At 48.8% G+C, this 26,533-nt stretch overlaps 1 protein-coding gene across 1 annotated transcript; it reads right to left on the bottom strand.

Moving 5' to 3' along the window:
- Positions 1–1,543: 1,543 nt before the first annotated feature.
- On the bottom strand, positions 1,544–25,799 carry VAX2 (ventral anterior homeobox 2). The gene is made up of 3 exons (XM_081587380.1): positions 25,502–25,799; positions 8,667–8,854; positions 1,544–2,206 (listed from the first exon to the last, which is right to left on the bottom strand). The coding sequence occupies exons 1-3, from the start codon at positions 25,737–25,739 to the stop codon at positions 1,766–1,768; spliced, it is 867 nt and encodes a 288-aa protein (XP_081443506.1). The 5' UTR covers positions 25,740–25,799; the 3' UTR covers positions 1,544–1,765.
- Positions 25,800–26,533: the final 734 nt, after the last annotated feature.

The following is a 26,533-nucleotide window of genomic DNA, read 5'->3' as shown; positions in this document are numbered from 1 at the left end:
CATCGTCATCTTTGTTTAAACATCTATAGAGGATCATTCTTGGGCCAGCTTCAGGGCCACCTCCTACAGGAAGCCTTCCCTGGATCCTCCAGCACCGTGGATTCACCACACATCTGATCTCTTTCCTATGTCATGAGGTTTTGTGGAGTTGTCTCATTGCCACCTGGGGCTGTGAGCCCCTAGGAGCTCAGCCTGTGTTGCTCATCAGACTTGTGTCTTCATAAGCCTTTCTGTCTCACAATACTGAGGGTTCCCTGAGGACCAGCTCACCTCTCCCTCTGATCGCACTGTCTCACCTTATATTTCACCTCCAGGGTCCCAGGCAGCAGGTCTGCCCTGACTTTTTCAGACTAAGGCAGAAAGTACAAATGAAGGGTCCCTCTTCATGCCTGCTGGCTAAAGAAGTTGTCCCCTGTGGCGGGGGGTGGGAGGGGGAGAGTGAGCACAAGTCTGCTGGGCAAGGCAGCACGGGCACGAGGGGGTGGCTGCTCCGGTGACCCGCATGTCTCCTTCCAGACTTAGGATTTCCTGGCATCTCTAAGCACCTTCTCAAACTACACTGCCCCACCGTGGGAATGGGGAAGCACAGCTGTCTAGGGCTCCCTGTCTCCCAGCCTCCCTCTCTGGGTGACTCAGGGCAGTCAATCTGAAACCAAATACACTTCCCAGAGAGACTGGAGCTGACTGTGCTTGCCTTTTCTTCCTCAGAGGCAAAATCTCACCCTGCATCCTAGGACAGGAGAACCCATTTCAGGTTCCTGGTCCCTCTCACAATTCCTAGTCTTTCAAAGAACTGTCTTGGGTTGGGGTGGGGGGTGGGTGTGACTTTGACGAGCAGCACTAGGGTAGATCTCTGAGGTGGTCAACAGCTCTATATCAACTTTGTGGTGGTAGTTTCACGAATCTTACGCAGATGATAAAGTGACATGGAACTACACACACACACACACACACACACACATAATCAATGTCAGTTTCCCAGTTTTGATACTATACAGCAGTAATGGAAGATGCAACCACTGGGAGAAACTGGGTGTAGGGTACATAGATTTCTCTGGACTATCTTTGCAACTCCCTGTAAGTCTACAATTACTGCAAAATTTAAAAGGTTAAACAAAAATGTCTTATTTAAGCAAGAAAAAAATTGTAAAGTGCTTCAAGTTGGGGTGTTTGTGATGGGCAGGTTCTCTAAAGCATGTGGGATCCTGCCTGGGTTTACCTGTGATGCCCTTTCTCTGGCTTTCTGGATCCTTGTCTCATCTTTCATTGGTCACCCTCTCCAAGGACTTGACATTCCACCTCTAGAGTCCACGTTTGAAAGAGAAGTTTGCAAAGGGCAACACTAACCAACAAAGGCATGGATGGTGCTACCATGGGAGTTGAAACACTGGGGTGGGAGCAGGAGTCAGGTGGGTACCAGATTCCCTGGCTGTGAACACGCCCCCAGCTTCTGCCTCTCCCGTCAGGGAGACCAGTAGCCTGATTACCTCCCCTGGAGGGGCAAGAGAGGGGATTGAGGCAGTGGCATGCTGTGGGGACTCCATTTCCCTTCTTGTCATTGTTTTCCTTTTATTTTAGTGAGAGGCACACGCACACACACTGCACTCACACACACACAAGCTGCGGGACCAACACCGTCCACTGGAGAGTCTTTGAGCTGGGGGGTGGATGGGGCAGGGCGTGTGGCTGCCCCTTCTGCCTCTGGGCCCAGGAGGCAGGAGTGGTGCTGTGCTTGGGGACTCAGTGTCACGCAGAGGGTAGAGACTTAAGCGTTGGCCTTCTTGCTACCGCCGCCGGGGCTGCCCACTCTCTGATCCAACCGGCTGTAGGGCTCGAAGGCCGAGGAGCCCAGTTCGTAGCCAGCAGGCAGGTCCAGGAGCGGGGCGGTGGAAAAGCCGAGCGCCGGTGGAGGGGGCGGCAGTGGGGGCGATGCTGAGGCTGAGGTCAGCGGGTTGAGGTGTGGGGAGGAGTTCCTGGGGTCACCCAAGGAGGTGCCCCTGTGGCCGGCAGGCAGGCCTGGTGGGCCAGGGGTCAGCGCCAGGAGGTTGGGGGCCCTGGGCACGGACAGCAGCCGGCCGTGCTCCAGCAGTCGCAGGATATTGGAGGTGGCGAAGGCCTTGGACGCCGAGGAGGACGCCCGCTTCTCCATGTCTCTGCTCTGGTCTTTCTTCTGCTTGGTGCGACGGTTCTGGAACCAGACCTTCACCTTGGGGCGGATTGAGGAGAGGGGAGTCCGCGAGGGAGAGAGGACCGGCGAGCAAAGTGGGGACAGGGAGTGGGGGAGCAGGGGTGCAGTGAGAGAGGGAAGAAGAGTAGTCAGATTGTCGTCAGGATCTTCCCGCCATCAGCCTGGCTAGGGGAACAAGAGACCCTGGCCCCCCCAAATCACGGGCACCCCTCCACTGCTACCCTGACTCCTGGATGGAGGGAGGGCACAGATGAGGTTCGCCTCTTGGCTCACACGCCTTTCACTCTTAGCCACCCCCACTTCCTCCTGTCTCACCTCCCCCCGCCCCTAGCTCACCTCTGAAGGGAGCTCCCTAGCCCATCTGGCCGTCCCCCTATTTGAACCTCTCGGCAACCCCCTCCCACCCCATCACCTATAAAGCACCTCTCAACATGACGCTGAATATAAGAGGACGTGTCAGGATGGTGAGGGACACTTCCAATGGCCTCATTCCCCAAACTGGGGACAGAGAGGTGCCAAGTACCCCACATCCTAAATGGAGCCACCAAAGAGCAGAGACCTTTCTCAAGGCTGATGAGACAAGGAGAACTTGCCCTCTGTCAGCACCAGGCACCAGGCACCTGGCACCCAGCACTCTAACCCTCTCATCTGTAGAAGGAAAGGAAGGCTGGGGGCAGGTGAGCTCAGTGGTCAGTTCTGCAGGCCCCTCACGGTGATGGGGTTTTCTGCCCTCTCTGGGGAAAGACAGGGTGCTCCCCCAAGGAGGCATGTTGGGAGTCCTGAAGTGTCTAAGGAGGAGGGACTGACAGTTGCTCCCCAGTTGGCAAGCCTGTCAATTGCTGCAGCACCCAGATCCATGTCCCAAGGAGCAGAGAGGCTCCCTTGCTCCTGGCTGGGAGGTTCTGGAAGGCTGGCCGTTGGCTGGGCAGGGTGCCAGCAGGGGACCATGGAGTGGAGGGCTGGGAAAGAGACACATGGAGAGACCCACTGGTGTCCTCCAGCCTGGGAGGACTGAAGGGACGCTGCAACTTGAAGGAGAGGTGGGGAGGAGGAGCAGGGCCGGGAGGCTGATACCTGGGAGAGGACGAGGGCAGAGCTGAGGCTGCTTGGGGCGATGCCTACCAGGCCCCCTGTGGGAGCAACCGACCCTCCAGCCAAGGCCTCTGGCCATGGGGCTCCTCAGGTCAGAAGGTGCCACCCTCCCTGCCCTCCTGACCCCGGTGGGGGAGGGGTAGCACACTCCCCCCTCCTTTCTAGAGGCTCTCTGGAGGGCTCTTCCCCTGCACATCCCTCCAGCAGTGGGTCATGCCTGCTCTGAGTGGAGGAGGGGGGAGAAGAAAAGATTTGAAATACGTATGAGTTGGGTGTTTTCAACAGGATTGGATTGCTTTTCGATAAGTGAAAGTGACCAGGGAGCTAGGGGATCTACCTGAGGTTGATTCCTGCATTCACTCACTGGCTCATGCATTCAGCAGCTGTGGCCTGAGCATCCAGTCTCTGGGTTGGAAAGATTCCCTGGAGGAGGGAGGGCATGGCAACCCACTCCAGTATTCTTGCCTAGAGAATTCCATGGACAAAGAAGCCTGGTGGACTACAGTCCATGGGGTCGCAAAGAGTCGGACATGACTGAAGCTACTTAGCACCCACAGCACATGTGCCAGGCACTGTTCTAGGCTGCAGGATCCTTGCCGTGTAGGGTGGACAGGGTAGAGGGGGAGACAGATGATAAACAACAAATACAGGCAAACAGGCGTGGCTGTTGGTGGCAGTAAGTGCTTTGAGCAGCATCTCTCAAATGATTCGTGGTGAGGAGTCACTTTTTAATGTTTCCAATCTGTTGTGGACCAATACTTTAGTAAAATACAATTAAAGTGAGTTACTAGAAAAACCGCTCCGTATATTTCTAAACACGTACTCTCCATTTCTGTATTAACTTGGTATGTACAGACAACAGCTGTGGATTGGCACTTCGGGGACACTGATGGAGAGAAAGGGGGCACAAAAACGAGAGGAGAGGCAGGGAGGCAGGGTCTTATCAGTGGGGTGGCAAACACAGCCCCTCTAAAGAGGTGACATTTGAAGCTGCTATCAGTGAAGGGCAGTCAAGGAAGAAGGATGACTCGGCCAAGCCTGGCTGAAGGATGTGACTGTTAGTCACACTGGAATTTGACTGCTCCAGGAATAGGTCCTGCCAGATCCTTGGGGACCTGGCTCTATGCGTCACTGTAATCCTTTCCCCTGCTGGGAAGCCTTCTGGGTTCTAGGCCAGGCACCGCCTCCAAGGGACCCCTGAGTTTCAGTTCTCATCTTTAAGATAAGGACAAAAATACCTGGGTTGTGGCAGAAATCAAACACAAAATCCTTGGGGCCCACACTTGGTGTGAGGTGTACTGCTCATCTTCTCTGTTCCTACCTCTCACCTGGAGGGAGAGGACAGACTCAGAGGTCGTGGTTCCTTCCCTCTGGACCCTGAGGATGTAGCAGGAGAGAGACTGACCGCTCCCCCAAACACAGGGCAAGTAGGTATAAAGGGGGCAGCAGTAACGGGGTGCTACACACCGCGGGGAGCTTTCACAGGGGCTCCTGTCCTGTCCTGTCCTGGGCGTAACAGGGAGGGGAGGGCCTCCCTAGAACAGCACCTGGTACGCAGTAGGCAGTCAATAATATATTTGCCCAAAAGTACGGGTGAATATATCTTCCCAGTGGTAAAGAATCCACCTGCCAATGCAGCAGACCTAGGAGACTTGGCTTTGATGCCTGGTTGGGAAGATCCCCTGGAGGAGGAAATGGCAACCTGCTCCAGTATTCTTGCCAGGAAAATCCCATGCACAGAGGGACCTGGCAGACTATAGTCCATGGGGTCACAAACAGTTGGAAACGACTAAGTGACTGAGCACGCACACACATGCATGGGTGAATATGCTGAGAATTCACAAAATTCTAGCCATATAAACTCGGCAAGTTAATTAGTCTCTCTGAGCTCAACTTTCTGAAATGGGAATAATATGACTCATAAAGTCATCTTTTTTTTTTTTTTTTTTTTTTTAGTGTTTTGATTGCATCGTGTGGCCTATGGGAACTTAGTTCCCTGAGCTGGGATCAAACCCATGCCCCCTACATTGGAAGCTTGGAGTCTTAACCATTGGACCTCCAGGAAGTCCTGAAAGCTAACTTTTTATTAAGATTAGATGAGTTAATGAATGTGCCTGCTTTACATTTTGAGCATGTTATTTAATTTCTGTGTGCCTCAGTTTCCTTCTCTCTAATATAAAAACAATAAAGAGCCATTCTGTTGTACTAAAAAAAAGTATACTTAGTTTTTGTCCCTGGTTCTTGGTCCAGAGCTTTTGTTGTTCATAACCAGCCCCCTTTGAGCACATCTGAGTTTAGGCTAATGAGGTGACTCAGGGTGGACCCCTAGTTTTAGAATGGGGGTTGGTCAAAGAAAGACCAGACCTGTAATTAGAGGGTTGGAACTTTCATTCCCTTCCCTTCAGGAAGCACAGTGGGGCTGGAGATTGGGTTATAAACACTCTTGAACAATGACGTTTCCTCCATGAACTCTCCCCTCTATACCTGGTTCTATGCATCTCTTCTATACGCCTATTTCTGAGTTGTATCCTTTATAATCGGGTTTCCCTGATGGCTCAGTGGGTAAAGAATCCACCTAGCCAATTCAGGAGATGCAAGAGACGTGGGTTCCATCCTTGGGTTGGGAAGATCCCTTGGAGCAGGAGATGGCACTCCTCTCTAGTACTCTTGCCTGAAAAATCCCAATGGACAGAAAAGCCTGCTGGGCTACAGTCCAAGCAGTCACAAGGAGTCATACATGACCTAGCACAGCATATATGCATGCATCCTTTATAATAAATAAATTTGTAGAAGTAAGTAGAGTGTAAAGAGTTTTCCTGAGTTCTGTGAGTCATTCTAGCAAATTATCAAACCTAAGGAGAGGGTGTGAGAACCTGCCTTGTATAGTTGGTCATAACCTATAGCGTGGGTGTTCCCTCCAGGAGTTAAGGTCAGAACTGAATTGAGTTGTATTGTTGGACACCCAGCTGGTATTGGAGAACTGGCTGCTGTTGGTGTGGGAACACACCACACAGTGTCAAAAGAAAAACCTCACACCTGTTCTACGAGCTTGTGGTGAGGACTAAACGAGTTAGAACACGTCTAGCACTTAAGACAATGCCTGGCACACAGGAAAACTCTCAGTGAGTGTTAGTAACACTGTATATTGTCGGCCAAACCCCAGGACCAGGGGAAGAGGAAGGAGGCTGGTAAGTAATAATCAGTTAGTTGAGGATTCTCTGAGGGTCCACTGTGTGCCCAGTTGTGTGCTCGGCTCCCCAAGGAGGCCTGAAGAGCAGATGTACCCTTCAAATACATTCTTGTTTTGGGGAAATGAATACAGCCTGGTGCCCACCACACACACACACACACACACACACACACACACACACACCCCAAACACCACACTCTACAGGTCAAGCCATGTGGAACAGATCTTGCAGTGAGGTCAAGAAGCCTCAGGGAAGGCTTCCTGGAAGAGAAGGGACTTGGCTTTGACCTTAAAGAACAGATACAGGTGGCCTGTACTGGCAGGGCAGGGAAGGATGAGGACTGAGGAGGAGCTGCTGGCCTGGGCATCTGCGGTGCCCTTGGGAAGAAAATTTCAGAGGAGGGGAGCTGGGGGTAAACTACGTGAGACAAAGGGAAATTAGGCCAAACAGGAGGAGGGACCCTGTGCCTACACCTCAGACCCTGGTCTGACGGGGTCTCCCTGACTCCCTCTACGAGCTCTGTCCCACCTGGCCACTGCAGGTCTCCTGAACAGAGCCTGGCTGTCCAGTCCAGCTGAGCTCAGCTAGAGGGAGGGCCCAGCTGCCCCAGGCCATCTGCTGGGCTGTTTGGGACTTTACAGGGGCAGCTGGAGGAAAACAGGCCAGAGGGAGATGCCCCGGCTTGCAAGACAGCAGCCCCTCCCAGCAGCCGTGATCCTGACCTCACTGCAGGGTGAGGTGGGGGTGCTAAGGCCAGGGGGTGTGAGAAGAGCCTCCCCAGTCCTCCCCAGACTGATCTGCTTCCTCCTCCTCTCCTTCCTCTCCTCTTCTCTTCACATGTCCTGGTTTGGCCCTTTTGATACATTTATTGGTACCTCAAGCTCTTTACCTGTAGCTAGACTTAGAGTCTCTGAGTCTTTTTTTGACAAGCTCCAGTGTGGTTGCCCAGTATACAGGCAGCATAAAGGGGCCAGATTGCTTGTCCAAATCCTAGTTCTGGAACTCACTCGTTGTATGACTTTGGGCATAACCTCTCCTGATGGGTAAAATAGGATATTACTGGTTGCTACAGTCACAGGGTTGTAGGGGTTAGCAAACTAATATAACTAACTTGGAACAGTGCCTTGGCACAATAAGTATTGAGGAAGTATTATTATTATTACTATCACTTTTTTTTTTACCACATTGCACGCCCTTACAGGATTTTAATTCCCAGACCAGGGATTGAACCCAGGTCACGGCAATGAAAGTGTGGAGTCCTAACCAATGACCCCCAGGGAATTTTGCACTACTACTATCATTATTATTTAGATCTATTAGTTTGAATAATATAGCTCCAATACGTCAGCCACCTGATGCAAAGAGCCAACTCACTGGAAAAGACCCTGATGCTGGGAAACACTGAGGGCAGGAGAAGGGGGTGACAGAAGATGAGATGGTTAGATAGCACCACCAACTCAATGGACATGAGTCTAAGCAAACTCTGGGAGACAGTGGAGGACAGGGAAACCCGGCATGCTGCAGTCCATGAGGTCTCAAAGAGTCAGACACAACTTAGTGACTGAACAACAACAACAACAACCAGTCTGAAATGCCTCCATTCACACAGAATAGGTGCTCCATTTACAAAAGTCTTCCCTTAGGGTCAGACAGACCACTGCTAAGTGCTGGGCCCTACCTGGGTGAAGGGGGAGTTCAGATCTTTTCTCTTCAACAAGAGGTTCTGAGGCTCACTGGGATGAAGGGAGGATGGGAAAAGGCCCCGAATGTGGAAATGAGAGTTCCCCAACCCCCATTTGTAATGCCTCATCTCTTTTCTGAACCTGTGCTCCCAGCAAGCCAACCCTGCCCCATGCCTTTCTGCAGGCTCCCTGCTGCACCCACAAACACCCCCTTAAGCCACTCCCTGCATCTTGAATGTCCCTCTCTCCTATCTCTCTGGCCTTCCCCAAATTCCATCCAAAGGGCCTGATGGATCCAGAAGTGCCCCACTAACACCCCCACTGGCAAATGCCAACTTTCTCTTGTCAGCACTGTGTTTATTTGCTCTGGTTTACCAGTAACTTTAAGCCTTTCCCTAATAGATGTCTGAACTCCAAAGCTGGGTTTCCAGGCAGCAGCCCATGGGCCTCACACCCCAGGGCGCTCCTGGACTGCCAGGGTAGCAGTGGAGTGGCCTGGCCCTGCCCTTTTACCTGGGTCTCGGAGAGGTTCAGCTGGCGGGCCAGCTCAGTGCGCTCACGGCCCACCACGTACTGGCAGCGCTGGAACTCCATCTCCAGGCGGTAGAGCTGCTCAGCCGTGAAGGATGTGCGGGTCCGTTTGGGCCGGTCCAGGTCCAGGCCCTTGGGCAGGACAATTTCTCGGATGGTTCCTTTGGCATCTGCAGGGGTCGTGAAAGGAGGCAAGTTAGTTCACTAGTTAAGGATGTAAGCCACCAATGAACATCTTAATAAGAGGCTGTGTGGGACTTCCCTGATAGTCCAGTGGTTAAGAATCTGTCTGCCAATGCGGGGGACACACGTTCGATCCCTGGTTCACAAAGATCCCATATGCCTCAGAGCAACTAAGCCTGTGGGCCACAACTACTGAAGCCTGGGCACCCTAGAGCCTGTGCCCCACATCAAGAGAAGCCATCACGATGAGAGCCTGAGCTTTGCAACTAGAGAGTAGCCTCCTGCACATAGCAACGAAGACCCAGTGCAGCCAAAAATACAATAAATAAATAAATTTTTAAAAAAAGAGGTAGCATGATCTGATGGGAAGCTCCTCAGGTGTGGGCCTGGCTGTGTGACCTCTGACAAGTTGCTTACCCTCTCTGGGCCTAGCCTCCTCAATCACCCAATGCAGTATGTTGTGTATGTGAATGGGCCTCAGTACAAATGTCAGGTTTATCATCCAGCCTGGGCAGAAGGGACTCACTCTGCCCCAGCCAGGATTCTCTTCCTTGGCAGAATAAGAAACAAATGTAAAGAGAAAATATCAAGTCCTTAAGTGCAGAGGAAAGGATGGTTTAGAATTGGATTTGATCAATCAGATAAGGCTTACTGGAGGAGATGTCCAGAGCCAGGTCTTAAGTCCTGTGTGTGTGTGTGTGTGTGTGTAGTATGCATGGGTACTCTCTCTATCCACAGACTCTCCTGGGGTCCCTGAAGAGGCTCGCTGGTGTGGGGTGGAGCTGGGATCCCCAGGAGGAGCCTGAGGACTACTGCCACCACATCAAGCTGCTGGGATGCCTTCCAGAGGGGGAATTTCTGCCACTCCCTGTGTGCTGAGTCCTGAACAGCAAGGCCACCCTCCTGGTCCCTGGGCCAATGTCATCCATGCATGGCATATCCAATATTTTGAAGCCTACTTAAGAGAGATTGAAAAACGTGGAGCTAACATTTGCCAGATAGTCCCACTTAAAGAAACTCAGCTAAAGCAAAATTTCATGGAGGTGGGGGGGACGAATTATAAATATATACATCAGCCTTAAGTATAGGGGCAAAGATGATCCATGTTTGAATCACACACACTGATGGCTTCAAATCTAGTTATTAGAAAAGTTTGTCAAAAATTAGAGTGTGGAAATATGAAGCATCATATTCCATGTGTGTGCTCATGTCCGACTCTTTGCGACCACATGGACCACAGCCCACCAGGTTCCTCTGTACATGGGATTCTTCAGGAAAGAACACTGGAGTTGGGTGTCATTTCCTACTCCAGGGGATCTTCCCAACCCAGGGATCAAACCCACATCTCCTGTGTCTCCTGCCTTGGCAGGCAGATTTTTTACCACTGTGCCACCTGGGATTTACCAAACCTCACCCAACACATGCTGTTGATAATAATAAAGCTAAACTAACAGTAATTTGCCATTATGAAGGAAGATTAGTGTCAATGGGAAACTGACCAACTCAAGGCAGCCCTGATCAAGCACGGGTAACAAAGCAAGGCTCCAAGGTTGCAGGAACTCCACCCCTCTCCAGAGGGCGTGCACAGCAAGAGTTTGCAATGTGGTCAGAAGCTTTAGTAGCCTTGGCTGCTCATAGTAATAGCTGACACCTCTGCAACGCATGCTCTGGGCCAGGCACCGTTTTTAAGTGCTTAAACCTTCCCCATGTCTCAGTGAAGTTGGTATTGTGATTATCCCCATTTTAGAGATGGGGAAATGGAGGAACACGTTATAAGTACCTACCCAAGATCATACTGACAGTATTTAGTCTCTCAATGCAGTTAAGTAGATTGAGGACCATAAATTATCCATTTGGAATAAAATTACATTAAATTCATGTCTCACACCATAAAGAACAATGTTTCAAATGGAATAGAGAGCAAACTGTAGACTATAAAATGATGAAGGCATTACAAGAAAATATAAAAAGCTATTTTTATAATCCTAAGCTTGGGAAGAGTTTTCCAAGCAATATGCAAATCTGGACTGTAAAGGAAAAACAAAGGATGTATTCAACTATATTAAATGTAAAAACTTTATATGACAAAAGCATCAAAACCAAGATAAAATACAAAATACACAATTGAAAATCTTTTTTAAAAGGCAAAGAAATAATATCCAGACTATATAAAATACAATTAAGAGCAATTATTTTAAAAAGGGGCAATAGTCTAATAGAAAAAATGGTCAAGTAATTTTTGTGAGCCATTCACAGAAAAGATATCCAAATGGCCAATAAATATGTGAAAAGATGAACACAGCTTCACAGTAACCAGGATAATGCAAGTCCAAGCAACAATGGATAATTTTTTATCTCTCATAAGATTGGAGAGACATTGCTGCTGCTGCTGCTGCTAAGTCCCTTCAGCCATGTCTGACTCTGCGCAACCCCGTAGATGGCAGCCCACCAGGCTCCCCCATCCCTGGGATTCTCCTGGCAAGAACACTGGAGTGGGTTGCCATTTCCTTCTCCAATGCATGAAAGTGAAAAGTGAAAGTGAAGTTGCTCAGTTGTGTCCAACTCTTGGTGACCCCATGGACTGCAGCCTACCAGGCTCCTCTGTCCATGAGATTTTCCAGGCAAGAGCACTGGAGTGGGTTGGCAATGGCAGCATTAGTAGATGATTAATAAAGCAAAGATGCACTGTTGGTGATTCCACACTCCCATTAACTGCTGGTAGGACCATAAATTGTCACAGTCTTTCAAGGCCGCATTTGTCAAGTTTATAGAAGCACATAACTATTGCCCCAGCAATTTTATTTTAAGCACAGACTCATGTGCTCCAAGGTATACATAAGGATGTTTGCTGTTGCGTTGTTCAAAATGTTGAAAATTTGAAAGCACCCTGAGTGTTCCCCATAAGGGATACAGATGAACAAATTGTGATACATTCATGCCATTCATATTTTATAAAATACCATGTAGCTAAAAGAATGAGGCAGTATCCATATAAACTGACATTAAGTGAAAGAAAGTAAGTAGTACTATCCCATTTATGTAAATAAAACAACTGTGTATATTCAACCATCCAACATAAATTTTAAAAATGCCTGCGTGTGTTAGTCACTCAGTCGGTCCGACTCTGCAACCTCATGGACTGTAGCCTGCCTGCTAGGCTCCTCTATCCGTGGGATTCTCCAGGCAAGAATACTGGAGTGGGTTGCCATTCTCTTCTCCAGGGGATCTTCCTGACCCAGGGATTGAACCCGGGTCTCTTGCATTGCAGATAGATTATTTACTGTCTGAGTCACCAGGAAAGCTGTAATAAATGCCTACTATGTGCCAAATAGTATTCTTGTATCTGAGGATCTAGAAATGAGCAAATTTGACAAAGTCCCTTTCCCACAGACCTTGTTCTGGGGAGAAAGACAGATAATAAATTAGAAAATCAATATGTAGAGACTTCCCTGGTGGTCCAGTGGCTAAGAATGCTGTCTTCCTGTGCAGGGGATGTGGGTTGGATCCCTGGTCAGGGAACTAAGATCTCATGTGCCGTAGAGCAACTAAGCCTGAGTACTGCAACTACAGAAGCCCACATACCCCAAGGAAGACCCAGTGCAGATAAACAAAACCAAACCAATACAAACCCCAAAAACCTAACATGTAAGGTATGATAAATACTGTGAAGAAAATAAAACAACGGGATATTTCTTACCTTCTCCAAATAGCTAACATCCAATAGTCAGTGTTTCTGTGCTTGCTGTTTTAGCTAGGACCAGCAGAGGAGACCACTCATCAAAGTCAAGCTAATGGAAAAACCAGGGATGCTGCTCGCCAGTATTTCCAATTCCTTCCGGGCACGTGGTAGGATTGCATTCATTTTCTGCCCTTTGTAATCAGATACGGCCACATGATTTGCTTTAGTCAAGAGGAAGGGATGCAGTCACTTTCAGGGAACATGTCAAAAGCCAGGTCTTGATTTCCCACCTCCCCTTCCCTCTACCGGGATGGTCACAGAGGCAGAAGCCAAGCTGGAGCTTTATCAGCCTGGGTTTCTGAGTACCAAGACAAGTCCCTGCCCACTTGTGATGGACTTATCAAGTGACTTAGAAATATATTTCTTGGTTAAACCTCTGAGATTTGAGGTTGTCTCTGCAGCAAAATCTAGTCCCTCCTACTGACAGAGCCCTCTTTCCTGAACTGTTGCTTTTCTAGGTGGAGTTGCGGGGGCTGAGTGGCACCAGGAAGGAGGGACAGTAATTCCAGAGCCTCTAGGTGGGTAGGGTCTTGTTGGGGTGAAAGGCATGAGTCTAAGTGTAATGAAGGTTGAGTTTTGGTGTTCTTCAGGTCTCCTCAAAGAGGGGTGAGCCTCAGGGGTACCAGGGAGAGTGGATTCCACCCAAAGATCGATTGCCATGGGAGAGTGGTGACTCTTGCCTGATTACAGATAGCTAATGCTCTTGACCTCCAGCACCAAAAGTGACCCTCTCCCACTACCTCTCCCAGTAGACCCCCTCAAAGTCCTACCAGGACTTCATTCAGGTAGCACCCAGGTAGTCCCTTTACACGATAAGCTGTTAACATATTGATTTTTAAATGTAACAAAGTCCTTTCTGCCTTAAACTACAAATGAAATGTAATCACTATGAAAATTCCTTATAAAAAAACTTCATTCTCCAGTTTACTAGAAATATTGAAAATGGAAGAACAGTTGAGAAAAAACATGCAAGAGGAGAGAATTCTTGCATTACCGTCACAGCAAAATATATTACAAATCTACAGCAACTAAATTGGTGATGCTGGCACACGAGTTATGAAACAAATCCATGCCTATATGAGGAATTGTGATATTATCAAGATGAAATTTCAAATTAGTTGGAGGAAAGACAAGATTACTCAAGACCTGGCTTTTGGACAGTTACTGCATCATCTGGAATAAAGTCATTTATCTCACACTGCATGCAAAAATATATACATGATGGATTAAAACTTTAGATGTAATAAATAAATCTCTGAAAGCAGAATAAAAACACTGATGAATTTTTAAAAATAAATAACAGATTTGAGCACCTAGAGAAAAAAACTGCTGCAGGATGAGAGACAGTTAAGAGAAAAGTGACAGATTGGGATAATATTAATAATACATGCATAACAGTCTTAATGTCTAGTACACACACAGCCTTTATAGTCTAATGAATAAAGTCAAGCAGTCCAGTAGGAAACTGAACAAATTATATGAAAGGGTTACTCAGAGAAGAAGAAATACTAGTGGCTAATAAATATGAAAAAATACGCTCAGAGGGACTTAGAGAAAATGAAAGTTAGAATAGAAAAGAGATACATTTTTTTCAGATACTTTATCAGACTGGGAATATTGTACTGGCAAAAGTGAGGGAAAATAGGTTTTCTCAAGCTCTATTGGTGAGAATACAGGTTAATATAGGAAAAGTTTTTCTTGAAGGAAAATTTCACAATGCCTAGCTAAATTTAAAAATGTATAGTTCTTTTGTTTCAGAAAATTTACAGAGGTTTCTACCCAAGAGAAATATTGTATATTTCATAAAGAGCCACTGTTTGTAGCAGTTTTTAAGAAGGGGTTGAGGAGAGGAAAAACTGAATGTTTATCAATAGCAACACTGTTGATGAAGCCACAGTAGAGTCATGCCTTTGGTTGTTATGTAGACATTAACAAGAATGAGGTCCATCTTCATATACTGACCTGAATGGGTGTCCATTATATACTGCTACGTGAAAACAAGTTCATGTGTACAAGTCCAGCTTTATAAAGAACAAAAGGTAAAAGTAAACTGTGTATGTGTGTGCGCATGTGCTTATACCTATATAGAATTAAATCTGGCAGGATGGACACCTCTCTTTTCTGTTTACTCTGTGGAGGGGAAGCTGGTAAGGAAGGAAAGATTTCCCCCATCTTACTTCATGTACTTCTTTATTATTTGCTTTGTTGCAAAGACTGTCACAGTCTGCAAACAGACTTTTTTAGCAGTGTGCAAAAAAATCCCACTTTTGTAATATATAACTTACATATTTATGTTTTCAATTACTCAAGTAAGTCTAGGAGGTTATATCTTGGGAGTGAAGTGCCTTGGGTGGGGTAAATGAAGAGTTTTCAACTTTCGCTTCATTTCAGCCTGAATTGGTTTTATAATTAAAAGAATATTTTATACTTCAGAAATGAAAAGACATGAGAAAGAAAAATAAAAGACAAATTATAAACTCAAAAATTGTAACATATACTGAATTTTTGTAACAAAAATTTTAAGGGTATTCTATATATAACATATACATCATATGCTACCTTTGGTTGGAGAACTTTCTAGTTGAGAACTAAAACATAGAAGCCCAAAAAATTTGAGTCAAAAAAACCCCCAAAAAACCCAACTCACAGTAAGGTTAAAAAAGAAAAAGAAAAAAAAAGGAATGAAAAAGATCTGGGGATGTTTGCCACACATGTCACAGAAAAAGGGATCATTTTCTTTCTATATAAATATACTAAAATATGTGTATATTTGTATGCTTACATATGTTACATATATGTTATTTATTTATGTAGTCTACAAATAGTTTACAACTATAAAAAAACAATGAGTAAGCCAATAGAGAAATGGCTAAGCATATGAATGAAAAATTCACAGAAGAGGAAATAAACATGAAAAATAAGTATATGAAAATACACTTAACCTGACTAGTAATCATAAACATCAATAAAATAAGATTTTTTTTCACTTGAAAAGAGTTTGCTCTAAAAGACTAAGTACATCCTGGGTTGGGAGGATGTAGGGGAGAAATGGTATACTTATACACAATCTCCAGGAGTATAAATTAGTACATTTTGGTGTTTAGAAATATCAATCACAATTTTAAGTGTATATACTTGGATTTTAAAATTTCACTTCCAGGAACTTACTCTGTAATTATATGCATACCAGATATATGTGAAATGATGTTTATTATTTTAAAATTTTTACCATGAGAAATTTCAAACATATAAAATAAGAGAAAAAGAGAGAAAAGAGAGAACAAAGAGAGAAAGAGAGACAGTATAATGAATTGTGATATACCTATCCTCCAGCTTCAACGATTATAAACTCAGTAACAATCCTAGCTCTTCTATCTCCCTATAATTTTAAGCAAATCCCAGTCACCATATCATTTCATCCAGAAACATTTTTATAAATGTTTTTTATAAATCCTTTTATAAGTATCTTTAAAAAACAATAACAATACTACTGTCACAATTAGAAACATTAACAACCATTCCTTAATATAATAAAATGTCTCACTTGTTTTCATATTTTTCATATTGTCTCATAAATGAGACTTTTAAATAAGTCTGTTCAAATTAGGATACAAAGCATTGAAGCATTGTTTGTAATTGTGAAAAAAGTAGAACCATCCTAAATATCTATCACCAAGGGATTGGTTAAATAAATGTTATTATATCTGCACAATATAGTATCATGCACTGTTAAAAATAATAAGGCAGTTCTAAATCAAAAGGTATCTATTAAATGAAGAAAAGAAGTTTGCAAAAAAAAACCTCACTCTTGCAATCTATAACTTATTTATGTTTTTCAATATCTAGGGAAAGTTTGGGAGATTGCATCTTGGGAGTAGAAGTGTATTATGTGGGGGAAATGAAGAACTTGCAACTTTTACATGATATAGCAAAACGGCATGGATTGATTTTGTAATTAGAAAGAGATTTTATACTTAAGAAAACAAAAGACATCAGAAAAAAATTAAAGGACAATTTATAACTCCCCAAATTGCAACATATATTGAAAGCAATGAGCCACTGTCCACAATACAGAATTTCTAGGAAAGGAATATTTGAAAATTAAAATGGTCACATGAAATGAATTAATAGATAGCAGAAGAAGTGCAACTGGCCAATAAACATGAAAAGATGCTCAACTTCACTGATAATCAAAGAAATAAAAATTAAAATGCCAGTGAGAAACTTCTTAGCAAAGATGTGTAAGATATATAATGTCTGATATAGGGAGAGGGCAAAGGTGGGGGTCTAAATTGCTAAACTTTTCTTCCTCTGAAAGAACAATTTAACATCTATCAAGATAAAAAGTGTGACCTGTGATAGCAAGACTTGGGGATACAAGCACTTTCAGGCATTGCTAAGGGGAGTAGGTACCATCTTACTGAGGACTCTTGGGCATTATCTTTCAAATTACAAACACAGATACTCTTTGACCCAGTAACCTACTTTCAGGAACTTCTCTGACAGATAAGACCCATACATGTGGAAATGACCAAGGAACAAGCATATTTAATGTAGCATTGTATGTAATAACAGAAAATAAGAAAAAAGCTAGATGTCTACCATTAGGGCACAGGTGGTATAACATACATTATGGTCTACCCAGTCTCTAGAAATGGAATACTATCCATTTGTAAAAAACTAACAGAAGTTCTTTATATCCTGGCAAGTGAAATTAGCAAGGTGCAGGAAAATATATATAGATACCACCATATGCATAACAAGCAAAAGGAAGAAAAAATAATGGACTGGCTGACAGAAGCATAGAAATGATTTGGAATAACATATTGGAAAGCAGTAACTAATGGCTGCCTTTGAGCCCAGTGGGAATTGGAGGATGGGAAAGAGATTTCTCATGTGTACTTAAAACAACTTTTTGATGTTTGAATCAAATGAGTTATTATTTTAAAATTAAAGGAAACACATTTAAAACTTGTAGAGTGTAACTCTTTTTTTCCACATGAGTTTTCAATCAAGCTTTTAGTGAAAAGATCATAAAATAACAGTATCTCATCACTGTACATTAAGACTGGAGGCTCTGAATGGAGAGATCAGTGAGCAGCTTTACTATGACACTTGAGGGCTGTGCACCTGCGGCTCTGACCTGAAGCAGCAATTCCACCGCTAGGAATTTATCTTTAGGAAACACTCAAGAGCTCAAAGACCGGGGCATTGGAAGTTCATTTTTCAAGCTCTAAAACTTTACCCAGTAATTGAAAAAAAATTAATATGTAAGTTATATATTACAAAAGTAAGATTTTCTGCAAATTGCTGTTTTTCATTTGATAAAATTTATTCAATAAATGTCTTTCCATCTAGAAGTGCTTCATTATTTTTAACTACATAGTACTACATTATGCAGCTATAATAAAATTTTATTTAACCAGTCCCTTGTTGTTGGATATTTAGATTGGTTTTACTTTTTCACAATTACAAAGCTTCAATGTACCAGAGGAAAACAACAGGAACATCCTTCTAGAAGATACGAAAATCCGCTTTCCTCCTCCAAAGGAGTACTGTGCAGAAAGGGAACAGTGTGAAATGGTTGGGCAGAAAAGATGACCCCGGGGCGGGGGGGGGTTGAAAAAAAATTTTTTAATGGTAAGTTACAAGACAGCTTATGTAATGTGTATATAAGAGGGGAGAAATCTGCTGAAGCTCACCTGAAACTAGGAATGGTGGCTATTTCTGGGAGCTTTCTACCGCCTTTTTTTTTTTTTTAACCTTGAGACCATATTGCTTTATTTTTCTTATTTTTTTTTTCATGTGGACCATTTTAAAAGTCTTTGTTGAATTTGTTACAATAATGTTTCTGTAAACGTTTTGGTTTGTTTTTTCACAGGCCAGCGGGCATGTGGAACCCGTATCCCCCCCTGCATTAACCACTGGACCACCAGGGAAGTTCCCGTTTTGCTTTTTGAATTTAAATGCTCTACCTGCTTTGTTCCCATCTATTTTGTGAGCGTGGTCTTACGTTCTTCTCTGGGTGTCTTCCACCCGCCGAGCCCTGGCTGCCGACAGCTCTGCGGAGGGCGGTGGGACAAACAAAACACAACAAACCTAACTTTAATTACCCCGCTATTTCAAGCTCCAACCAAGGAATGGAGGCCTGCGAATTGGGCGGGGAGAAGGGGAGCGGATTTAATATTTCCCTGGTTGGCTCTGCAGCGGAAACTCCCCCAAGCAGCTGCGGAGAACCGGGAGACTCACTACCGCCCTGCGGGCCCTGCTCTTGCCCGGCCTCCTCGTCCAGACGCTGGCTGCCTCCAGATTGCCTCCGCGGCCCTGGGGGTCCAAACGAGTAAAAAGAACCATATTTGAGCTTTTTCAGGTTTTATATTTCAGTGGCCCCCGAAGTTGACGATTGCACAAAATTCCAAAAATAGGGCGCCGTCAACTTTCTATTTTAACAATTATTCTGTGCTCTGGCATCATCACCGTTTCATGTAAGGAACGCCTTTGTAACCTCAAAGAATAAGGAGGTCACTGCAGGACAGACGTTCTTCCCGGGGAGGGGCATTGCGGCCTCCTACCTGGTGGAACACGAGGTTGGTTTTGCTTCCTATAATTCATTCGGCAGATATTTACTGAGTGCCTACTGTGTGCACACGGAATGCGTCTGGGGAGATCGCTAGGGTTTGGCGGGGGCAGTGTCTATCTCCTCGTGGTCCCTGCGCGGCGTCTAGGGGACCCGGCTCCAGCACCCTCCTTCCTTGAATTTTTCGCCTACATCGCTCCCTCGCCACCCAGGCCCTGCCGACGCCCCGGCGGGCCAGGAACCTCGCATGTCCCCGCTTTCCAAATGGTCTCTCGGTTGGCTGTCAGCGCCAGGAGCCCCACCGTGTTGGTTTGGCACGTACTTGCTCAGTCGCTCAGTCATGTCCGACTCTTTGCGGCCCCGTGGACTGTGGCCCACCAGGCTCCTCTGTCCATGGGGTTTTCCAGGCAAGAATACTGGAGTGGGGTGCCATTTCCTACTCTACTGGCACATAGTAGGTACTCGTTAATGTTTGTGGAATCAGTCAACTAGCAAGCGAAGGCAAGATCATGGGAACACGTGGGTGACTTGGGTGGGGGGATTTTACTGGGGTTGGCGGTAGCAGTAGCGTCTCACAGTCGCGCCCCCTCCCCGCCCCACCCTTGACCCGCCGCGCTCGCAACCCGGGCTCTTCCAGGTCCGCCCACTCTTCGGCTTTGTGGGCCAAATTTCGTCCTGGCGCCGCCTCCCCTTTTTGCCGTGTCCACTGCCACCTTGGCACCCCTAGCCGAGACCCTCCAACCTCCCTCCTGGATGCGGACGGAGTGGAGCAAAACAGGCGCACAGACCACCCGGGTCCCGGGGAGCCCTGGGTAGGCCCACTCGCCCCGGCGACCTCTCTCAGAGGTTTTCAAACTGGGGTACGCGACTCCGCGGGCTGTGCTGCCGGTAACCCGCTACCCACTTTCCGAGGAGGGTCAGGCCGATCTTTAGTTTATACTAAGCAAACAGGAAATAAAGACAAAATTCATATGTTTCCTATACCGTCCCCCACCTCGTCGCCCATTTAAAATACAAATCAAAGAGCGAACTGAGAGGGAGCTTGGGTCGGTTACTTCGGCCCCAGACTTGAGTCGGGGTAATTGAGGAAATGGTGTCGAGCCAACGCGAGCCTTAGAAGCCCTGTCTCGCCACAGGGGGTGCGCAGTTTGTGCGAAGCCTCAACGTGTTTGGTGCGGCGGAACAAAGGTCCAGGGACGCACGCTGCGGCAGCCCGCCCCCTCCCTTCCAGTTCCCAGTACCCACCCACTGTCCCAGTCTCCCTGCCCGGCTGGGTCACCCGGGGGACACCTAGAAGCTCTGACCATTCAGGTGCGCGCGCGCGCGCACGGGTGTCTGCTGCGCGCGGGATGCTGGCAGCGGGTCCACAGGCACCCGAGCTCAAGAGACCACGCAGGGATGCAGTACTAGCTGGAGGAGCACTTTCGAGGAGCCCCGGAAGGCCCTTCACAGCTCCCAGAAAATGAAAGTGTGCACGCAAGACACACCAACAAGACGACGCCTTTGTCTGTAGGGTCTGCTTCTGGGTGTGTGCGCGCCTTGCGGGTGGGGTGGGAGCATGCATATCAAGTGAAAAATAAAGACCCGAAATGATAGGGTCCACATAGACCCGCCGTGAGAATGTGGGTCCTTCCGCCAAAAACAAAGCAAAAGGAAAAACATAACAAACATAAAACGAAAACAATCCTAGGAAAATAAAAAAGAAACCTAATACTCCCCCACAAGCTCCCAAACTAAAACCAAAACCTCCAAAGCACAACCTCCTGTATGAATCATTTAAACCTTTCAACCACTGCTGTGGGGAATGGTCCCGGTTATCTCTTAACAGACTTATGTTGAGGCTCCAGTCCCAAGGTCTAGTGCGCGGAGGGCCCAGACACAGGGACTTGCAATCCAGCGGCTCCTTCCAATACACTCTGGGTCACTGACTCCATTGCCAAGACACCCCATGGGGGTGGGGGGTGGCAGGTGTGCCCTCGTGGAGCTGCCATGACTTGTATGGGGGGGGGGAGTGAGGACGCTAGGTCCAGGTCTAGTCATCCTGGGTCCAGGGACTGCTCTAAATCCAACTGGAAAGCTGGTGATGCCAGTCAACGCTGAGCCCAGACCTGGCTGCAGAAGGGGTTTGTCTGTTCCCAGGGTTGCTACTAGCTCAAGCTCCCAAAAGTCTTGGCCCCTTGCCCAGCATCCTCAAACATGTCTGCAGCGTCCAAGGCTCTGCCTGGTGTATGCCATTGTGCTATTTCCAATACATTTCTGCAGCGTGGGTCTGGCACTGCCCTCAATTCTCAGGGGGCTAGACCCCGCTAAATTCAATCACCCCTTGCCCCAGACTCACATCCACAGTGGAAATTGTTCAGCCACAGCCAGAGGCCCTGGGCACATCCATTAGGATCCCAGGTGAAAGCATTTCTGCTAGTGGGTGTTGGTGCTGCAGGGGTGAGGGCGGTAGTCATTCACTCAGTCCGAGGATTCCCACAGTTTTCCTGTCCTCCTGTTACCAGATGGAGGGGTGCTGAGTCAGGCCCAGGGTGTCACAGGTCTCAAGGTGTGGGAGTGCATCGGGGGCACCTCTGAACTCTGCCTGACTCAGGCCTAGGTGGTAGTGCAGAGCTGAGGAGGCCCGACTGGGGTTTTGAGACTGGCAGATCAGAGGGATGCTTTGGGTGAACTGGGACCAGCACTAGGCATTGTTCATAACATCTGCTGGGTGGGTGAGGCTGGTGGACAGCCATTCCCGGATCTGTCCAGAAGTGTGGCTGAATTGACTCTGAGTCCATTTGAGAATCACCTAAGTGCATCTGAGTGTGCAGATTTGAGCATGGATTGTGAGGTTTGGGGTGAGACTTGTTCCCCCTCTTTTGATTGCAGGGATCCCAGCTCCACAGAAAAGGCAGTACCACTCAGGCTGCAGCGAACTGGGAGCTGCAGCTTTCTTTCCACCTGCTTCCTGCCCATGGCTTGTCTTTTCCAAATGTTAATATAAAACAAAAGGATCTCCCACCCCTTTCCCTCACCAGTCAACAGGCTGTGCACGCAGAGGTGTGGGGCAGCCGAGGTGGCTTTAGGGCCCCTGTGGAAGCCTAGCTGTGTCCTCAGTGGAGTGTCTGGGGTGCCTGTTGTGTGCACACCCCTGTCATCTCGGTGCCTTGCTTGTGCCCGTGTGTGGCATGAAGCGGCCTCCATTTTGAGGCAGGGGATGTAGTAGGTCGGCCTCCCTGGCTCCCTGACCCACATTTTGCAGAGGCAGGGAAACTTCAGTGATTGGTTGTGCGAGGGTTCCTCGAAGGGGATTGGGGAAGGCCGCACTGTGTGGTCTGCAAGGTGGCACTGGGCCTCCTTTCATCAGCCAGTCCTCATGCCCTTGGCTGCTCACCTCTGAACGCTTACATAGCCTCTGGGGCCAGGGGTTGCAGTGGGGGAGGCCTCTGAGGAAGGAGGCCCACGGCCTGAAGCAGCTTTAGTCTCCTTGGAGCTCCTACCCCTCTCATTCCACAGAATATTTATGGAGATCCCGCTACTTGTTTGCAGTTTTATGGACAATATCTCTGACCCTGAGCACAGGCACTCAAGGGAAGAGCTAAACTTTCTTCGTACAGATGAGGAAACTGGGTCACAGAGAGGCAAAGAAACTAGTTCAAGTTCAAAAGGCTGTAAGACTTGTATTCCAAATCAGCTTCACATAATTCCAGCACCAGGCCTTTCTCTTATTCCTCTGCATCTTGGGACTCCCTCAACAGATCTGCTACCTTGGGGTGGAGCCCTCAAGGGAGCAAGGGCAGAGTGGGAAGGAGGCAGAAAAAAAGACTCAGAGAGAGTGGGGCTCTTTCCCAGAATCTTCACCCCGTCAGCAACTTAACAACAGACACGCTAACTGCCTACTCTCCCCCATTTTATAGTTTCCTCCACGGGTACTTTGGGAGGATAGATCCTCGGAGGTCAAGGGCGAAATGTACTGTCTGCTTAGAGCACAATGGAGAGACATTCGTCAAGGGACCAGGGTGCTGCAGACTTCCTTTCACCAGTGCAGGGCCTTTCATCTGACAGAGCCTCTGCCCTGGGCCCAGTGGAGCCTGGAGTGACGCAGGTGACCCTGGCTAGGAGGGATTAGCGGTCAATGACATCCCTGGTATCTGAAGCCTGTAATAACCTCCTTGTCGTTAAATGGAAAAGGACAGAGAGATTTATGCGGGCCCTGCATTTACCTTTTATTTCTTTCTTTTTTAAATTTTTTAATATAAATTTATTTATTTTAATTGGAGGCTAATTACTTTACAATATTGTAGTGGTTTTGTCATACATTGACATGGATCCACCACAGGTGTGTTTCTCTTAAGTGAATAAATACCTCCTCTGTACTCTCTTTTCATTATGTTGTCTAAGTGTAATGGCACTGCTGCATTGCCTACAGGAATTTGGAAAAGTACACCTGACAGTGCACACTAGCTGTCCCACATCCAGCAGGGGTCCATGGGTTGCTCCTGGAGTGGGTTGTCTCTTGGAGGGCATCATTTTTGATTCTACCTTCTATGAGTCAACACCTGGAGTTATCTGTCATCACATGCAGACACAAAATCTATTCCATCTGCACGGAGTTAAAGCAGAAGGGATGGTAGGTGGGCACAGAACCACAACTGTTCAGGCAGAAGGAAATGAAAAACCCACAGATGGAGTGTGAGGTGGTGAGTGTCCTTAATGTGGGCTTAGGAGGCTGATTTCTCTGTTTCTGGAAGCCTTGCAGATTTCCTTAAGGGAACTCCAAACTGGCTGCTAACGCCTTGTACACAGGACACCCCACAGTCTATGGAATAGATCTAATTTAATCCCGAGTGCCCAAGAGGTCCACACACCTGTTGGAATCCCTTTTGGTTGGGGACCACCTCCCCATGCTCTGTCCTTTGACCCCCAAAGCCTGACCCAGAACGGCACTGAGTGACTATACCTGGCCTGGAGCTTGCTGTGTTTCCTGAAGACCATGGTCCCCGAGTCTGTGTCCAGGATGGTCATCAGGCAACTTCACACTGGGCTGCCTCCATGCTGTACCTTAGCCCCCATTCCCAGAGTCACCCAGACTCAGCAGCTGTGGGGAAGCTGTGAGCGACCAGGCCAAGGTGTTTCAGTCTGTGTGTGCGGGTAGCTCACACACCGCCCAGCCCAGATCAAACTCGGGGGTCCTGGTGCTGGTTTCCCTTCCCTAGGCGGTGGCCGAGGAAATCAGCTCCGGCTGATTTCTTTCTAGGCCTTTAGGCTCGCCAAGAGAAGCGATCAAAAGGAAGGGGCAAGAAAAAGGCACCGGGAGGAACCGGGGGCAGCTGTTACCCTCGAGTGGCCTCTTTCCACTGGGTCTCCCAGTCTGGGACTCTGGGATGGTGGGGGAAACAGACCTCGGGCTTCGCCACGGCCTAGGGACGGGCTTAAGGCAAGACCTCGGAATCTCCTTTCTTCTCCTATCTCGCTAGGCGAGGCCCGGATCCGGCGAAAGGCGAGCCTAGAGCTGGGCGTGAGGCTGGCTTTGGGGGTCGGGAAGCCTCAGCCTCGCAGCGAGGAAGCCAGGCAGAGCCGGGCACTCGGACTCTTGCAGGAAGGGAAGGCGGGGAAGGCGAGCTCGGCGGAGGGAAATGGCCGGGAAAGAAGAGAGGAGGGCAAAGGGTGAGGGAGAATCGGAGAGACGCGAGAAGCCAGGCCATGAGAAGGCCGCGCCGAGAGCCGGCTGGGCCCAGGCGCCGCGAGGAAGTGGGAACCGCGAGAGCGAAGCCCGGGCGGGCGAGCGCGGCGCACGCCGCCCTCTGCATTCTGGTGCCGTCTCCCGGGAGCAGCCCGTGCGCCTGCGAGGCCCGGACCGGGAAGCTGTGCTGGGCAGGGGGCTGGGAGGCCCCCGGCAGCTGAGCGGAGCCCGGGCCTTCTCTTCCCGCGGTTCCGGGCGCTGGTCCATCCTCGCCCTGACCCCGCGGAGCGCTCGTGACGCTTTTCTCCGCACCCGCCGCGAGGGCCGCGGGGCGGGGACTCGGCTCTCCGCATCCCGCCCTCGCATCTTGGCCCCCGCCACGGTAACCAGCCCGGGTGAGACTGGAGAGCTGAGTATCTCAAGGCAGTGAAACGGGGATCTCTTCCGTACCGCTCGCCGCTTTGTCCCCTGCACTCAGCTCAATGTCCAGCACACAATGGACGCTCAAAATAATGTTTGCTGAATGAATGACTGGACGACGATCGTCTGAATGAATATAGGACTTGGGAGGTGGAGGCTGCAGGAAGGTCTGAGGCCCCGGTGAGGGAAGGGAGGGGAATCCAGTGGGCCAGGGCTTCGAGCCGTCTCCTTACCTCTCACCAGGATGCGGCGGCAGTGGTCTGCCTCGCCGAGACCCGGCTGCCCGTCGCTGTCGGCGCCGCTCTCCCTAGAGCCCGCAGGGCTGGAGTCGGAGGTCCCGGCAATCTCCCTGGGGCTGCGGCCGCCCCCATCAGCGCTCGAGTCTTCTGCTCCGCCGCCGTCCCCACCGCGCCCGCTCCGCGACTCCCGGCGTGCGGGGCCGCGGTCGCGCTCGGCGCCCCCATCGCCCATGCCGGCAGCCACCGCCGCCTTCGCCACCGCCTGGCCAGCCTGGGCCGGCCAAGCCCGAGCCTCCCCGCCCCTCGCGCCCCCCGCGCCCCCCGCGCCCCCCGCCCGACTCCTCCCTCTCCGGCCCCGCCCCCGCCCGGCCGCCCCACCCCTCCCTGCTGATTGGGCCCGAGTCGGGGTTCTCCGACTCCCAGCGGCGCTAGGGAGCTGCGCTGGGGGTGGGGGGTCGTCGGCCCTCCTCTCCCACCCCTAGTCTAGCCGCACGCCGAGCCCGGCAGAGGGAGGCCGAGGAGGCCCTGGGGTACCGAGGAACGCCTGCATCCCTCCTAGAGTTTATCAACTCCCTCCCCCAACCACCAGCCTGCTCCCCTCCCCACTCCCTTCTTCCCCTGGGAAGCGCAGTCTCCGCACTCCGGCTCTTTCAGCAGAATCAATAACCAAAGTGTTCCAGGAAGGCGACCCCGGCGAGACCGAGCAGAAAACAGGAGGTTGGCCTTGCTCGAGTACTTGGCGGGGTAGGGGACTGGGGCTGGGGGCTCAGGCCTGGGATTCAGTGGCCTCCACCCCCCAGATTCATACTTCCACCCACACTCAGGAACATAGACCGCGCGGGCCCCTCCCGGCGCTCCTGGCGGAGCAAGGCCAAGAGTGTGGTAAAAGAGCCCAAGACAGCGAGGCAAGGGGACGAGGGAACGGTCTGTACTCGTCGGGGAGAAAAAACTGATTTGCAGACCCATAGCCGGGTTCAGAAGCCCGGAGGGTCGAGTGAGGCTGAGACTGTGGTAGGCTGCAAAGGC

The sequence above is a fragment of the Giraffa tippelskirchi genome, chromosome 4 (assembly GCF_054371585.1).
Source record: "Giraffa tippelskirchi isolate mGirTip1 chromosome 4, T2T-mGirTip1v1.2.pri, whole genome shotgun sequence".
Lineage (NCBI taxonomy): Eukaryota > Metazoa > Chordata > Mammalia > Artiodactyla > Giraffidae > Giraffa > Giraffa tippelskirchi.
The sequence above is the reverse complement of the archived record's forward strand: the minus strand, read 5'-3'. Positions and strand labels throughout refer to the sequence as shown.

Coding starts and splice junctions, on each gene's coding strand:
- VAX2 (XM_081587380.1), bottom strand. CDS start 25,739: ATGGGCGATGGGGGCGCCGAGCGCGACCGCGGCCCCGCACGCCGGGAG. Junction 8,855..25,501: donor CCGCCGCATCCTGGTGAGAG/GTAAGGAGACGG, acceptor CGACCCCTGCAG/ATGCCAAAGGAACCATCCGA. Junction 2,207..8,666: donor TGAACCTCTCCGAGACCCAG/GTAAAAGGGCAG, acceptor ATCCGCCCCAAG/GTGAAGGTCTGGTTCCAGAA.